The sequence below is a fragment of the Elephas maximus genome, chromosome 3 (assembly GCF_024166365.1).
Source record: "Elephas maximus indicus isolate mEleMax1 chromosome 3, mEleMax1 primary haplotype, whole genome shotgun sequence".
NCBI lineage: Eukaryota > Metazoa > Chordata > Mammalia > Proboscidea > Elephantidae > Elephas > Elephas maximus.
Window position 1 is genome coordinate 1,257,656 of NC_064821.1, and position 16,517 is coordinate 1,274,172.

At 58.4% G+C, this 16,517-nt stretch overlaps 1 protein-coding gene across 1 annotated transcript; it reads right to left on the minus strand.

The window, feature by feature from the left end:
* Positions 1-969: 969 nt before the first annotated feature.
* ADAMTSL5 (ADAMTS like 5) lies at positions 970-9,245 on the minus strand. Its single transcript, XM_049875771.1, has 14 exons — positions 8,796-9,245; positions 7,821-7,889; positions 7,601-7,703; positions 7,133-7,205; positions 6,948-7,039; positions 6,645-6,705; positions 6,378-6,486; positions 5,143-5,270; positions 4,250-4,361; positions 3,666-3,752; positions 3,362-3,525; positions 2,808-3,021; positions 2,656-2,727; positions 970-2,312 (listed from the first exon to the last, which is right to left on the minus strand). Exons 3-14 carry the CDS (start codon positions 7,654-7,656, stop codon positions 2,011-2,013), a joined length of 1,470 nt encoding a protein of 489 aa, XP_049731728.1. The 5' UTR covers positions 7,657-7,703; positions 7,821-7,889; positions 8,796-9,245; the 3' UTR covers positions 970-2,010.
* Positions 9,246-16,517: the final 7,272 nt, after the last annotated feature.

The window sequence follows — 16,517 nt, forward strand, 5'->3', positions numbered from 1 at the left end:
CTGATGGCGGGGGGCAGAACCTGGGAGTCGGTGGTGGGGCAGGTGCCCAGGAGGTCGGGACCAAGCAACCAGCCCCCCAGTCCCTGACATAACCCCCAAACGGCAACGACGCAGAGAGAATAATGAGTGCCAACTGTGGGAGCAATGGTGACGGCTGCGTGGGTGCCCTGAGGACGGACTTTGGCTGTCGGAGCTGCCGTTAGGCGAGGGAGGCGGGTCCAGGTCACTTGGGGTGCTTGCAACTTGGGTTGCGTCGAATCCCGTCTTCTCCCGTTGTGCTACAGAGTGTCCACCAGGGGGCGCGCGGGCCCCACGCGTCTCTCCAGAGAGGGGCTGGGGCTCTGCGGTTTTGGGGCTACCTGGACTCTCGCCCACGCAGCATGTTGCTACTGATGACGGTGGAAGGCGGTGCCAGGCCTGGGCCGGCTCCGGCACTGCTGCGTCCCTCGCATACAGTGTGCGCTCAATAAATACTCGTTGGAATGTATGAATGAAGGAAGAGAATGCCCCAGGTTGGGGTGGGATGTGTTGGCCAGAATAAAGGGCAGTCACTCGCCAATGGGGAAACTGAGACCCAGAGGGGGCAAAGACTGGCCGAAGGCCACCTGCGAGGTCAGGGGCTGGGCCGATCAAGACCTGCACATCAGGAACCGCATGCTGACTCCCACAGGAAGACCCTCCCTCTGCCTCGGAGCCCCCATTAGCTTCCTCTGCCCTTCACCCCTCTCGCCCCTCCCTGGCCCTGGGCTCCCCGTGTCCCAGAAAAAGACACAACCATGGATAGTGTGGAAGAAAAGGCTGTCCCTAATGACAACGCATGTCACTCAGTTCAGGGCGAGGGGCAGAAGGGCGGTGGCCCCACAGGAAGGTGAGCTAAGCAGCTGTGTGACCCCCCTACAGACACCTCAGACACGTGTGGTGATGGGGTTGGGCCTGGGCTGACAGCAGGGGCTCTCACCTGCCTGCCTAGATGGGGAGGGGCCCCTGAGTGGACCTGAGATGAATGTGTGTCCCCCAAAGGGACCTATTAAAGCCTGTTTTTTTCCTACCCACCCCATCCTCATATACTCCCCTGGCTTCCCCCACACAGCGGTCAGACAGGAAGTGGGGAGGTAGGGGCTGGGCCAGGAGAAGGAGGGGAGCACCTGTGGACATGCTGTGAGGGTGCGATTGTGGACCTGGCTCTACCAGACCCCACAACTCCAAATCTCTACAATCAAGTGTGTGCAACTGGTGTGCTTTGTTAAAAAAAAAGAAAAAAAGTGCTTGTAAAAATTAATTAAATAAGAATATAAAAGGTATGAACAGCAGTGTTAACTGGAGGAAAGAAAGCCAGAATCACTGAGGATGGTGTCAAGCTTATCTTTGAGCTTCCTGGTAGCCAGAGCAAAAGGGGAGATTAGTACTTTACAGTGTTTGGTTGGGCATGTCTTCTAAAGAACATGCCATGCCAGTTTCTGACATTGTCTCTGAATACTTGATGGTGTGTGTGAGTGGCAGAGGGAAGAGGGAGCACAGAGCGTCAGGGAGTAAAGCAGGGATGAGCTTTCTGGTAGTCGGGGCAAGAAGGGGAACTGGTGTGTGTGTGTGTATGTGTGTATGTATATGCATGTATGTATATATTACAATATCTTGTTAGGCATATCTTCCTCTGGGCTATGCTTGTTAGTGACAGTGTCTCCAGCCAAGTGAGCATGAGACAAGAGAAATAAAGCAGACACAGAGTTTCTGGGTGTAAAATAGCAATGAGCTTCCTGGCAGCCAGGGCAATAGAGGAAATAAGAGTTAAAGAGTCTACTTAGTGTGTTCTCACCAGTGCCTACCTGCTCCTGACAGTGGATCTGACTTCACGCAGGGGGTCTAAGTATGTGTGTGACAGAGGAGTCACAAAGGTACAGTTGGAGATATTTCTGAGCTCCCTGGAAGCCAGAACAAGAGGGGAAATATGTAGAGGTCTAGCCTAGACAGGCATCTTTCTTGCTGCATGTGACGCAGGTCTCATCTAAGCATTCAGACAGGGCAGTGCCGGCTGGCCAGGTGCACGCGGCTGTCCTCAGCTGGGCTCCAGGGCCGGGCATAGCCGGAATGGGGCAGCAGCAGCCGGTCCTGTTTGCCATCGGGGCTGACCAGGCGCCGGGCGGCCAGCAGGTATTCATGATGGGGGGCCAGCGGTGGGCAGGGACAGCGGCCCGGTGCCCACACGTACTCGCGAGTCCGCAGGGGTGAGCGGTTCTTGTAGACCAGCTGCACACGCACCTCGTAGCGAGTCTCCTGGGCCTGGCGACGGCGGCCAAGCACACGGGCCCTGAAAACTGTGGGCAGGTAGGCGCTGAGGCTGCTGGTACTCCACACTGCACACCCACAGGCACACCCCACTGCACAGAAGAGGGAAGCAGGTGCTGGGTGGGGGCTGGGGGCTGCTGGGGACCTAGGGGAGGGGTCTGAGTTAGCTGGGGCCTGGGGTCAGGTCAGGTTATAGATCAATGAGGGGTTAGGAGTCAGATCAGGGGATCAAGTTGGGGTCAGGTCAAGTTGGGGTCACGTCAAGGGTCAGGTCTAATCAGGATCAGAGGTCGGCAGGACAGGGCTCCGCTCTGGTCAAGGGTGAGGTCGGTTACTTAGGGGTCAGATGAGGGCTGGGGTCTGGGGTCTCACCGAAGTCGCTGCCGCAGTAGTGGAGCACCCGATGGGCGCGGCCGCGCGTGTCGGGGCAGGGCGCACAGGGGTCTGTGGGGTCGGGGCTGTGAGGGCTGCAGGCCTCATCTCTCTGCTCGCTCCCACCCCGTCCGAGCCCACCTCACCCTCACCTGGGGCTGGGGTCAGGATCCGTGGGGGGATGGCAGCAGGGGCTGCGGGGGGCTCAGAGGGCTCAGGGGGCTGAGGCTCCACCTCCCGAGGCTGCGGCTGCCTCAAGGGCCAGCCCAGGTCCTGTGCCTGCGCCTGTGCCTGGAAGGGGCCATAGCGCTCACCAGGGAGCCAGAACTCGAACTCGACGCCGGGATTAGGCTCCTGAAGGAAGACCTGGAGGAGGGGCCGGCACCATGAGAGCCTGAGGACCCAGCCTTCCCTCTCAGACCCCCTCTCCCCAGCCTCCCTCCTCTGACCCTCTGTCCCCAGCCTCCCCTCTCTGACCCTGTCCCCAGGCTCCCCTCTCTGACCCTCTGTCCCCAGACTCCCCTCTCTGACCCTCTGTCCCCAGCCTCCCTCCTCTGACCCTCTGTCCCCAGCCTCTCTCCTCTGACCCTGTCCCCAGCCTCCCCTCTCTGACCCTGTCCCCAGCCTCCCCCCCGACCCTCTGTCCCCAGCCTCCTCCCTCTGGCCCTCCCCCCCCCCCCCGTCCCTCGGAGACCAAGCCCCACACCTGCAGGAGCAGGTCCTGGGAAGTGGGCCCAGTGGCGCTCAGCGTCTCCTCCGGCCCGGCGGCGCGGGTGTAGATCAAGCTGGTTCCCGCCGCTTCGTAGGTCCCAGATGGACTGACTGCCCAGTTCCCGTTGAGCACGTAGCGCCCGTCGCCCCCCATCAGCGCTGCAAGGGGAGGGTCAGCTGGCTCCTGGGAACCTGCCCAACCTCTTCCTCAGGCCCCTTACCCCGGCCTCAGTCTCCCCAGCTGTAAACAGGGACAACCACCCGCATTTCGCAGCCTCCCCTCTCAGACCCTGAGCTACCCAGGTGGTTGCGGCTCCGATGGGTGACGCGGAGGTGTCTGGCGCCTTCGGGGATCAGGGTCACGTTCCAGTACCCGGCGAAGGCACCTGGGTGGGAGGGTGGAGGTGTGTAGTAGCCGCCGCAGAGGCGATTTGAGAATTAAATAAGATCCTGCAGGTGAGGTGGCTAGCAAGGGTCCTGGTACCCAGAAAACCCTCCGGAAACACTTGGAGGTACCATGAAACAAAAAAGACCAAACCCCTTGTTCTGAAGTCGATTCGGACTCATAGCGACCCTATAGGACAGGGTAGAAATGCCCCATAGAGTTTCCAGGAGTGCCTGGTGGATTCGAACTGCCGACCTCTTGGTCAGCAGCAGCAGCAGCTCTTAACCACTACACCACCGGCCTCAATGCAGCAGGGAAGGGGTTAAAACCCGGTCAGTTGAGGGAAGGGCGGGACAATCTGGCAGGGTCCAATCAAGATGATGAGCAAGGGGGCTGGGCCCCAGAGTGCCCAATCAGCGCGGGACCTCGCTTCCGGGGCCCCGCGGGTAGTTAAAGGGACCGCTCCCGGCGCGCGCTGAGGACAGGGCGGGTGGTCACCGGCATCGCGGAACACGCGCTGCACGAAGAGGCACGAGTCGTTGGCGCCGCCACAGCGGCCACAGCGGTCTTCGCGGGTGCCCGAGCCCAGCAGCCCGTCACATCCGGCGCTCTAAAGGGGCGAGGGGACAGGGGCTGCGTCAGGACGGCCCCCGGGCCGGGAGGGGCGGGGCCTGGGGAGGGGGCGGAGTCTGGCGCTAAAAGAATGAGGCCTGGGGGCATGGCTTGGGGAGGAATGGGGCCTGAAAGTAAAAGGATTGGGGTCTGGGGCGGAGCCGGGAAGGAGGCAGGGGCGGGGCCTACGGGAGAGGCAGGTGTTAACAAGAATTGGGCTTGGGGGCAGAGCCTGGGGCGGGGCTTAGTCAGGGGGGCCTAGGGCAGGGGCGGGGCCTGAAGGTAAAAGGAATGGGGTGGGGAGGGGATAAGGGCAGGTCTGGAGATTACAAAAGACGCCACGGTGGTGACGCAGGGTGAAACCCTTGACTGGTAATCAGAAGGTTGGTGGTTTGAACCCACCAGCCTCTCTGTGGGGGAAGGATGTGGCGATCTGCTCCTGTAAAGATTACAGCCTCGGAACCCCAATGGGACAGTTCTACTCTGTCCTACAGGGTCACTAAGAGTGGGGGATCGACTTGATGGCAGTGGGTTTGGTTTTTTGGTTTGGAGATTAGGACCTGGATGGAAAAAGGGTGGAACCTAGAATGGAGCAAGGGTGGAACCCAGAAAACCTCAGGGGTGGGGCCTTGAAGTAAAGGGCAGGGTGTAGAGGGGGCTGGAGGCAGGTAAAGAGACCTAGATGGAGAAGAGGCCAGGCCTGGACAGGACCAAGTGGCCTTGAGAATTAGGGCGAATTAGGAGAATTAGGCTGGCAGTGGGGCCTGGGGAGTCCTCACGAGGCAGCGGCCAGCCACGCAGAGCCCCTCCACGCCTGGGCTGCAGGGGGTGCCGTCCAGGACGCGGCCAAAGCTGTGGTAGAAGGCGTGGCCCTCGGCCAGGCAGTTGAGGTCGCACTGGTTGGGCGCTAGGGACAGGAGGATCCTCTGAGTCCCAGCGCCCTCTCAGGCGGCCTTCAGAGTTGTGCCCCCACTGGGCAGATGGCGCCCAGAGGCAGTTAAAGCTTCATGTCAAGGTTCTGCCTCTGGCTCCCTGGAACTCTCCCCTTGAAGGTACGGTGGGTCTGTAATCATTCATTCATTCATGCCCTAATATGAGGAGTCTTTACATGTATAACACATAATGGATAACGTTAACATTATTACCCTTTGCTCATTCACTTATTCATTTGTTCCATAAACACTCACTGAGCACCTGGAATCGTTCAGACAGTGTTCTAGGCTCAGGGATACTTGCTCGGCAATTGGGCCCAGCACTCAGCACGCACCCAACAAAAAATGTTTATCTAGTGCTGACTGAGTCCCTGTAGCCTGGGTGTGCCGCTGGCTCTCTGTGGGCGTCACTTTCCCCTTCTGCCTGGCAGTGGGGCTGGATGGGCCGTCTAAGTCTGTCCCGTTACATTGGGTCCACAGCCCCAATCCCTGCTCCTACTTCTAAGCTGCCTCTGGCTCCCACTTCCCTGAGCCTGGCTGGCAGAAGCTGGCTGGAACGGAGCCCCAGCTGGCCCTGGCAGGCTTTGGCAGGGGTAGGATCATGGCAGGCTTCCCCCAGTTCTCAGGGCAAAACAAATCCATGAAGCTGATGGATGGAACTTTCTCTGTTCTAGGCTTGCCTTATCTGTGTCTGCCTCCACTGTGGTGTCTGAAGCTACCTGTCTCCCTTGAATCTGGAGGTGCGCTGCCCCGGGCACACAGTTATATAACCCACTATTTTCAGCTCAATGTGGCAATATTTTCTGCTACTGGAATGAGTCTGAGAACTGTTGTCCTCTGGATACAGCCCCAAGGAAATCCTCAGCCTGGTGTTCATCTCTATGCAGAATTGCAGAATGGGACCTGTTTTCCTCTGCCCCTGCTTCATGCTTCCTTCACTTGACCAACTCCTACACATCCTTCAAAGCCCTAGCAGTAATGCTTACTTCTCCATGCAGCCCTCCAAGTCCCCCTTCCTCCTTGGCAGAACCCTCTTCCTGCTAGCCTTGAGTCATTTCCTTTGGACCAACCAGGCTACTCACCCCCGTGGAAGGGCACCCATTGGTAGGTCTTCTGAGTGCCCAGGACAGGACGGCCATTGTAGAGGGCACACTGTAAGTCTCGGAAGGGCACAGCACTTGGGGGGCAGTCCTGGGGGCAGAGGTGGGTGGGTCAGAGGCTGGGACAGGCTTCCAGATTCCCCCTCTGCTAGCCCACACCAAGCCTGGCAGAGTGGCAGGTATACTTGCGGATATGATCAAGGAAGCAGGAGGCCTTCAGGGCAGACTCTGGGGCATGACAGAGCTTACCGGCAACCGGCAGAGGCGGTACTCATGGGTGTCCCCCCAGCATGGCTCTTCCCCAGGAAACCTGCAGAGGAGGGAGCCCAGAGCTGGCCAGGATTCCCAGGGACCCCCTCCCCAGAGGTGGCTGTCTGCCCCTCCACCCCTCCAACCCCACCCGCATTCCAGCTGGATCAGTGGGATTAAAGGGCACAGCATGTGTGGGCAGGCCAAGGGTGCGGCTAGGGGCTGGGCTGGGCTATCAGGAGAGGAGGGGCAGGGACCCCCCCCCCCCGCTCCACCTGGCTGGAGCCCCAACCCTTTGCTTACCGGATGCAGCGCCGGCTGCGCACGGAGACTCCCTGCCCACATGAGCTGGAACAGTGGGTCCAAGAACCCCACGGAGTCCACTCGCCTGGACCCTACTTGGGGAGAGAGCGGCACAGACAGCGGTGACCCCATACTGCTGTCTGGGTCCCTATTCCCACCTGCCTCTGGGTTCATGGCCTCCTTACCTGAGCACTGCCCCCCAGGCCACAGCTCAGGAGGGTCCCGAGCAGCAGCAGGAAGTTCTGGGGTGGGAAAGGTCTGGCGGAGCAAAGAGGGTATCTGTAGTAGGAGCTGCCAGTGGACCAGGGTTGGAGCCCCAGCCCCACCCTGACTGGCTGGGTGACCCTGCACAGTAACTACCTCTGTGAGCCTCGTCTCTGAAAAACGGGGCAATAATAGAACCCCCCCTTACAGGAAAGTTTTGAGGGGTCCATTGGATAAGGTCAGGAAGGCAGGAGGTGCAGAGCCTGGCACGGCACAATGACCTGCTGTTTAATCACTAATTACTGCTACTGGTTGGCTATTGTGTTGGAGTGCACACAGTAGCTGCTTAATAAATGTTTGATGATTGAAGCGATCATTCAAAGATAGCGCACAGAGGTCTCCTAGAGCTGGGGCCCCCTCCCTACCCCCCTCACCATCGTTGCTTATACCTTCCTGTGTGGCTGGAGGCCAGCCACTCCCCTTCCCCAGGCCTCAGTTTCCCCATCTGTACAGTGGGGACCAGCTGGACTCAATCCATGATTCTCTGAGACCCTGCATAGGGTGTGGCCAGTAGGGGCTGGGTCAGGGGCCAGGGCCCTGGCAGAGGCCCCCCCCCCGACAATCCAGCACCCTGGCCTCCAGGACTGGGGATAGGGCAGGAGGGGTGACCTGTTCCCGATCCAGTGGGTGCCTCATGGCCTCATCTGCAGAGAACGTGGGAGGGAGTACCAGGGTGGCCTGCAAGAAAGAGACCACTGATGAGGCTGGTGGAGGAAAGGAGGGAGTAAGGGGATAGCTGGGGTGGAAGACTTTGCTGCCCTGGGCCTCAGTTTCCCCACCTGTCGGTGAAGGGTAAAATCATTCGCCAGCCCCTGCTCCATGTGACCTTGGCCTGCCAGGAGAAAGGGGGATGGGAGCTCGCCACCCCATGAGGCCTTTCTCAGGCTGGGGCTAGGCAGCTGGCGGTCAGCAGTACCCAAAGGACAGGCAGGACACACTGGTGACCTCCAGCCCATGGGGAGAAGGCTGGGGTCCCACCTGGACCATGGCCCCTCTGGACCCTCAGCTTCCCCAGTTTCTGTCCCTTCCAGCTCTGACATTTAGACCTCAACACTGTGGGGTCTGGGCCTGAGATGCTGAGAACCCGGGGGGGCCAGGGCTGGTCTGAGGACCACATTAGGCCAGCTTCATCTCCATCCCTCTCAGAGCTCAGAACCCCAGCAAACCCAGGAAGCAGGAAGCTGGCAAGGCCAGAAGCCAGAAAGTGGGGAGGGGACTTGACCTTCTGACAACCCCCCACCCCGACCCTCAGCACTGGCTTGCTGAAGTGGGGGTCTAGGTGATGGAAAATGGGGGGCTAGAATGAGCAAACTTCCCACTCCCCAGACTGGTCTCCCCAAGGAGCAAGACATCCGCCCCTCCACCTCCTGTTTTGTCTGGACCCCTTACCTGCAAGGTGATTTTAGGACAAACCGCACCTCTGGGCCTGGGTTTCCCCAGGAAGACCAGGGACTAAGCTCCCCCTCTGGCGATGGCTGCCCTCACCAGACCCCACCTAGCCCTGCCGGCTCAGGGAGGCTGAAGGAGGGATCACAGGGCCTGGACGCCGGCAGGGAAAGTGGAGGGATAGGAAGGGGGACTTACCGGCCAAGGCTATGCAATCGGACTCCCAGGCTGCCGCAGTGCTGAAGGAAGCGTCGGGGCCCGAGGTGAGGGGCGGGGGGAACCCGGTGCGGGTCCCTCCCACCGGGCCTCCTGGGGCCCGCCCAGGCCGGGGTCCAGAGGGGCCTCGGCCCCGTGCGCCCCCGCGCGGCCGTCCCGCGCCTCCGCACGGATCTGCGGCAGGGGACTGCCTGCCCGGCGGGCTCTCTAGCCTCCCAGCGCCGCGGTCTGGTGTTCGGACGTCAGGGTCCGGGTGCCCTTGGAAAGCCCAGGGCGGGGCGCAGCTGGGGAGGGGGGGCGCCGCTGGGGCTGCTATTCTGGGCGCGGTGCTCAGGGCCCGGGAATGTGCTCGCACCGAGGTCGCCCTGCCCGGTTCCGGGTGTCCGGGGCGCTGCCCGCTCCCCGCAGAAGCCTGGAGCGCGTCCCAGCTGGGGTCCCGTGATCCGTCTCCCCACCCAGCCCTGCCCCAGGGTCGCCCTCCTCAGTGACGGGGAAGCCCGGACCCCTGGCTTCCGATGGCAGGGGTGCCCCCCCAAGGTCCCAGCCGCCCCAGACGAAGGCCTCAGGGCACCAGGGAGAAACAGAACCAGGGGGCTTGGCGCAAGGGGCGGGGAGCCCATTCCCGGGCGGCGCATTCCCGGGCGCTGCTGTCACCCGAAGACGCGCCCGCCCCACCCCTCCTCCCGCCCTCCCTGCCGGGCCCCTGGGCTGCGAGAGGCTTCGGAGCCAGACCCGGGTCCAGGCAGCCCTCTCCTTCCCGGTGGTGGCCCCACCCCCTCCGACCCGAGTTTCCCCATTTCCACTGCGGACCTCCCAGCCAGACCTCAGCTGTTTGCGCGGACCGGAGACAACAGGGTGACCCTAGGGCTCCCCGCCACCCCACCCTTTCCCAGCCGAGGTCTGCACGCACTCCCGCTCACGCAGGGACGCAGCAGGTGCTCTCTGTTCACCGGTCCTCTACCCCAGTCCCTTGCTGTTGCCCCACGGCACCCCCTGGCGGCCAGGCTGCGGGGATGGGGGCACTGAGGGCCAGGTGGGTGGAGAGGACACCACCCCTCCCCGGCTGCTCTTCTGCCCCAGGGCTTGGCCCAGGCTCAACTTGCTTCCTCCTCCAGGAAGTCCACCTTGCCTCTCCTGAGTCCTGACCATGGGCAGTGGTGAAGGGAGGGGTTGCTGGGTCCAGCTCTGTCTGCCCACCTGCCTGGAGCTCCTCCGTACAGGACTAACCAAAACCATTCACTCATTCATTCATTCAACATTTATTGACACCTACTTTTTTACTAGGGCTCCTTACAGCTGTGAACAACCAGCCAATCACAAGCCAGTGGCGGAGGCTGACCCCTGCTGGGGTGTAGTCCCACCTCTTAACGGAGGAAACAGCCCAGACCTCGCGGATGGGGGTAGGGCTTCAGTGAGGGTCCTCACTGAGAAGGTGACGGACACAAGAGGGGGGCAGCAAAGGGAACAGCAAGTGCAAAGACCCTGAGGCTGGAATAAGCTTTGTGGACTAGAGGAAGAGTCAGAAGGTCTGGGTGGCTGGAGCAAAGGGCCTAGGGGTTGGGGCGGAGGAGATGAGGTCAGAGAGAGGGCAGTAAAGCTGGGAGTTGCCTGGGTTACTTTGAAATTTGGAAAAGTCTCCTCTGACTTTTGGGGGGCAGGAGGGGAGCCAGGAAAGTAGGAAGGAGGCTGAAGGGTGTCCCGGGGGTGTGGGTGAGGCAAGGAGCCCTGTTTGGGAGTGGAGGCAGAAAAACGTGCTGGCAGATCCACCTGGGAGGTAGCCTCTGAGTGAAAGAATGTGCCCCCTTTACTGAGAAGGTCAGGCTGGGGAGAGTGGGTGGAGGGGACCCTGGTGGCCACTTCTGTGGGACACCAAGGTTGCCGAGCAGAGGGTGGGATACCTGAGCCTGGAGCCCAGGGCCTAGTCTGCTGCAGAAGGTGACGCTGGTGTCCTCGGCACACGGGTGGTGTTTCTCATGGTGGATGAGGTGTAGCTAGTGTAGACAGAGCGGGGCTGAGCCTGAAGCATCTGTCAGAGGCCAGGGCCGGGGGGAAGTCGGTGAGTATGGGTGGGTGCTCAGAGGCCTCCAGGGGATGGGCTTCCAAAAGGGTGGGGTGGACTGTGTCGGCAGTCACGGAGAGGTGGGCGAGGTGAGGATGGATGGGGGACCGGTGGTCAGAGATGGGGGAGCTGATGACCTGGGGGGCTGACTAGAGACAGTTCACTGAGGATGGCAGAAGGGACATGGCGGAGCCAGTCCACACACTCGCCCACACCCATCTCAGGGTGGGGCCTGGGGCAGGGGGGATAAAAATCACCCAGGCTCGGCTGGGGGCTCTGCAGAGTGCACAAGCCTACCCCTCAGATGTGCCCCAGCCCATGGTGTCCTACAGGGAATGCATACAGCAGGCACTGTGCCCTGGAGAGAGTGCAGACAGTAGGCACTCTATCCTGTAGGCAGAGTATACAGTAGGCACTTTGGCCTGCAGGATGGGTATACAGCAGGCACCACGTCCTGTAGGGAGGGTATACAGCAGGGACTTCGTCCAGCAGGAAGCATATATAGCAGGTTCTGCACCCTGCATGGAGGGTATACAGCAGGCACTGTGCTGTGCAGAGTCCATACAGAAAGTACTGTGCCCTGCAGGGAGTGCATAGAGTAGGCACTGCATGGGGGCCGAACACTAGAGGGATTGTAGGGGAGGAGGGAGAGGTGCCCAGCCCTGGGCCCACCCCCACCCTGCCTGACCCCATCCCCACAGCCTTTGTTTCCCCTCTGGTCAAGCCTCCTCCTCTAGAGGTAATTTGCCTGGACTTAGCAGATTCCCTGGAGGCACAGCTCAAGATACATGCCTGTGTAGGTGGAGGGGAGGCTGCTGCGTCAGCGCCTGGCCGTGACTCCCCAGGAGCTCATTCTCAGCTCTGCTCCTTCCCTTTGCCTGAGCCTGGGCCCAGCCCAGGGGTCATCAGGGTCCCTCCTACCCTGGGCTTCAGCCAGGACCTCCTCCATGAGGCAGGCCAGGGCAGGATGGGGCCAAGTGAACACATGTTTGATTGGATGTGGCTCAGCCAGTCTCCTGCTTAAGAAAATCCCATGAGAGATCCTGCGGTCCCTGAGTAAAGAGGGTGGGAGGGGTCCTGTCACCACCTGCACCCCAGAACCCCAGATCTCTGGGGCTGCCCAGCTGTCTTCGGGCATGAGTGTGGGAGGGGCTGTATCTGGAGTCCCGCCACAGCAGGATCACCCCATAGGACCAGGGCTGTGGCGACTGGCTTGGGGACGGACATGTGACCCAAGTGGGGCAATGAGAGTCTGCCCTGGGATTTGAGCTGGAGCATTTGGGGGAAAGGTTCTCTCTGCTTTCTGGGGTTGCTTACCAGGCAGGGTGTGAGCTGGGACCCCTGGCGTTTCCTTTGCCACCCTGGGAAGGGCTGCCCTCCCCCAGGAGATGTCAACACAAAGGGCAGGAGGTGGAAACTGGCAGATTTCTGAGGTTGTCTGACCCCCGGATCAAGCCACACCTGAAGTCATCTACCTTTTTTTTTTTTTTTTCACGTTAGCAAGTTTGAGTTTCTGTTACTTCTAACCAAAGAGCACTGACTAATGAGAACAACTTCCCTTCCATTATTTCCTCCTCCCCCAGGGCAGTTTCTACTTCCTGTGTAGGAAATGTGAATTCTACAAGGGCCTCCTTCAGCTCACCCTCACAGCCCTCAGCTGGGTGCCTAGGGTGAGGACCAGGCAGATGCCCAATGGGAATAGAGCAGAGAGAACAAGAGGCAGGGCGCTGGCGTCAAGGCCAGGAAGGTGGTGGGGGCTCCGTAAGGCTATGGGGGTTGCAGGGAGAAGCTGGGGAACAGGGGAGAATTTAGAAAGATTTTTTAGACGTGGTACCTCTTTAGGTAAAAAAAAAGGATGATTATGTATAATATTGCTATGAATTGACTTGTGTCCCCTCAAAATGTGTGTCAGCTTAGGCCATGATTCTCAGTATTGTGTGACGATCCACCATTTTGTTACCTGAACTGATTTTCCTCTGTGTTGTAAATCCTGCCTCTATGATGTAAATGCGGATTACTGCAGTTATGTTAATGAGGCAGGACTCAAACTGCAGGGGTAGTCTGTGTTTTGAGTCAATCTCTTTTGAGATATAAAAGACAGAAGTGAGCAGAGAGACAGGGGACCTCATACCACCAAGAAACAAGAGCCAGGACAATAGCACATCCTTTGCACCCCGGGTCCCTGTGCTGAGAAGCTCCTAGACCAAGGAAAGATGAATGACAAGGACCTTCCCCAAGAGCAAATAGAGACAGAAAGCCTTCCCCTGGAGCTGGCGCCCTGAATTCGGACTTCTAGACTCCAAGACTGTGAGAGAATAAATTTCTGTTTGTTAAAGCCGCCCACGTGTGGTATTTCTGTTATAGCAGCACTAGATGACTAAGATAAATATGCCATTTATGTAAAAAAAAAAAAAAAAAAGTATATTTGTTAGTATAAACTTAGTCAGGAAATGGGGAGAAATAAACACCAAACGCCACTCACGATGACCCTGGGGAGAGTTATGGGTAACTTAGAGTTATTACCTCATAGGTGCTGTTTGAATTTCTTGTAATGAGTGTCCATTTCTTTTTTTTTTTTAATAAACATTATTTTGGATTACAGAAAAGTTGCAAAGATACTACAGAGAGTGTCTTAGTTATCTAGTGCTGCTGTAACAGAAATACCACAAGCGGGTGGCTTTGATGAACAGAAATTTACTTTCTCACATTTTAGCAGGCTAGAAGTCCAAATTCAGGGTGCTGTCTCTAGGGGAAGGCTTTCTCTCTCTGTTGGCTCTGGAGGAAGGTCCTAGTCTCCGTGAGCTTCTGCTCCTGGGCGAGCTTCATGTGGGTTGGCAACTCTCTTCCCCCATCTCTGCTTTTCTCTCTTGCTTGTTCAATTTCTTTTATATCTCGAAAGAGACTGAGTCAAGATACAACCTACACAAATTCCACCTCATTAACGTAACAAAAACAACCTATTCCCAACCGGGATTATAGGCATAGAGCTTAGAATTTATAACATGTACTTTGGGAGGACCTAACTCAATCCGTAACAGAGAGCTCCCATATATCCTTCGTGGCAGACGAAATAACGACCCCAAAGACATCCCTGCAGATGGATGAAGTGAAGGGTCTGGAGATGGGAGATGATCCTGGATCACCCAGGTGGCCCATGTGATCACAGGGTCCTCAAAGAGGGAGGCAGGAGGGTCAGAGTCAGAGGAGGAGATGTGAGGACGGAAGCAGAGAGAGAGAGAGACTGGAAGATGCTCGCTGCTGGCTCTGAAGACGCAGGAAGGGGCCAAGGTCCAAGGAACCAGGGGCCTCTAGTAGCTGGAAAAGTCTGGAGACAATTCTCCCCTGGAGCCTCCGGAAGGAACCAGCCGACAACCAGGTTTCAGCCCCATGAGACCCGTTTTGGACTCTGGACCCCCAGAACTGTGAGGTCATGAGCATGTGTGGCTTTGAGCCTGTCAGTGTGTGGTGTTACAGCTGCTACAGGTGACTCATACCCTGCCCCTCCTGGTGACACCTTACAACACAAGGTACACTTGCCACAACTAAGAAACCCATGTGGGCATGTTACTCTGGACTGAGTCCAGACTTTATTCCACGTCACCAGTCTTTCCACTAATGTTCCCTTTCTGTCCCAGGAGCCCATCCAGGAGCCCACATGACAGTGAGTGACTCCTCTTGTAATTAGCAAAAAGACCCACACAGACGAAATGGCAGAATCTGCAGGTTCCAAGGGCCCCACAGCATGTCGCGCGGAGCCAGAGACAATCAATTTCCCTGCGTGGAAGTCAATGCTGAGTCTGCAGGGGAGAGGACACAGCCCCCTCCTGCTGGCACTGACAGTGGACCACCTACGGGAGCCATTGGGGGACAAGAGCCAGGGAGTCAATGTCCCTTCATTTTCATCTTGGGCAGGCAATTCTGAGGGATGTTCTACTCGGTTCCTCAGAGGGTCCCCAGTAGGCTTAGCCCCAGGTGCCTGTAGTGGTAACCAGCTCCTACCTGACTCTCTCCCCAGCTCTTCTGCTCTCCAAATCAACGCTCCGCACCAAACCCTTGCTTCAGGCTCTGCACTGCGGGAGCCCAGGCTGAGACTGGGTAAGAGAGACAAGCAGCTCACTTTGGTGTCCCTCTGGAGCCAAGTTAAAGACCCAAGACCACGGTTGGTGCTAAAGGTCTGGACCATGTCAGCAGGGGTGTGGGGTGGGGAGGAAGGAAGGGAGGAGGGGACAAGGCCCTCTCCACCTGGAGAAGGAGGAGGAAACTTGAAGGAGAACTGAGATATGACCAGAAAGGTGGGAGGAAACCTGGAGAGGGGGTGTCCTGGGTGACAGGAGAGGAGGAATCTTCTAGAAGGAGCCCACATGGGCCAGCACAGAGAGGCGGAGAGAAACAAGGACAAGATTTGGTCCTGAGGGAGGTGGGAGCACGGAGAACCTGGGCGCCCAATTTCAGATGGCTCTGGTTTTGGGCACCAGAGTCATGGGCTTTCTGGGGCACAGGTGGCAGTGGGGATCCCTCCTGCCCCTCTGTTCACGAGCCCGCTGGTCTCCCAAGACTGGAATGGTCAGGCTGAAGGCTCACGGGGCAGACATGTGGATGTCTACCATGTTTGAAAGGCCAGGAGCGCAGATGTGGGCTGAGTCACGTCTCCCCAGCCTGGGATGCCCCCCACCCCGCCTGACACCTTCCAGAAGGAACGGCGCCCAGCCCCGTGAGCCTCCCGAGGTCTCCCGGGAGTCTGCCAGAGCTGGCTCATTGGCCATCCCTCTGCCTGCAGCAGGTATTTTAAGCTGAGCTGCCCAGCTCACCTCCTGGGGAATCTGCTGAGTCTGGCGAGTTAGGTCAGCAAGAAAGTGGAGATGGGAAGGGAAAATACCATCTAGGGACTGGGTTGTGGGGGGCGTGGGGGGACCATGGCCCAGCAGCAGCTCCAGCCTACCACCACCCAGCCTGGGGAGCCCTGGGGAGGGGCCGGAACAGGAGGGTCAGGCTGCTGCTGAATGCTACCCTCCCTTTTCCAGGGCTGCAATCCTGGGCTCACCATGCAAACCATGCCTCAGTTTTCCCCTCTGTAAAATGGGGGTGAACCGACCTGACATCAAGTAACAGTAACAATGAAATGGGGATATCAATAAACCCTAGAAGCTGTGTTTTCTGGGAAGTGGGCAATCTTGTGATGTATATGTATACATTTTTTCTGTTTTACTGGGATTGTCAGCTTGCTTTCATTGTAGAATTAAGGGTTCCAGGACAGATGAATGCCTGAGTCTCCCTCCCCCGTTCTTGAACCCAAGCCCTGAACCCCCTTCCAATGCACGGGTCCCTCAAGTCCGCAGCCCCAAACTGGGACATCACCCCTTGGGTGGGTCACATCTCTGAGAGGTCCCCCCGACCCCTGTGGCACCTCACTCTCCTTCCTTTTGTTTTGTTTGAATTGAGGTGACGTTCACATGACATAAAATCAGCTACTTTAGAGTGTACAGCTCATGGTTTTTAGTATATACACAATGTTGTGCAACCATCACCGCTGTCTAATTCCAGAACATTCTCCCCATCCCACACAGAAACCCCCCACCTGTCGCAGTCACTCCCTACCCCCAGCCCCTGCCAACCACTGATCCCCAATCTGCCTCTGGGTTTGCCTC

Bases quoted from the DNA above. Each gene is read 5' to 3' on its own strand.
- ADAMTSL5 (XM_049875771.1), bottom strand. From the start codon at position 7,656: ATGGGGAAACTGAGGCCTGGGGAAGGGGAGTGGCTGGCCTCCAGCCAC. The intron at 7,040-7,132 runs GTAAGGAGGCCA...CTCCCCAAGTAG, and splicing joins GCCTGGGGGGCAGTGCTCAG to GGTCCAGGCGAGTGGACTCC. The intron at 2,313-2,655 runs GTGAGACCCCAG...ACCTGCCCACAG, and splicing joins CTACTGCGGCAGCGACTTCG to TTTTCAGGGCCCGTGTGCTT.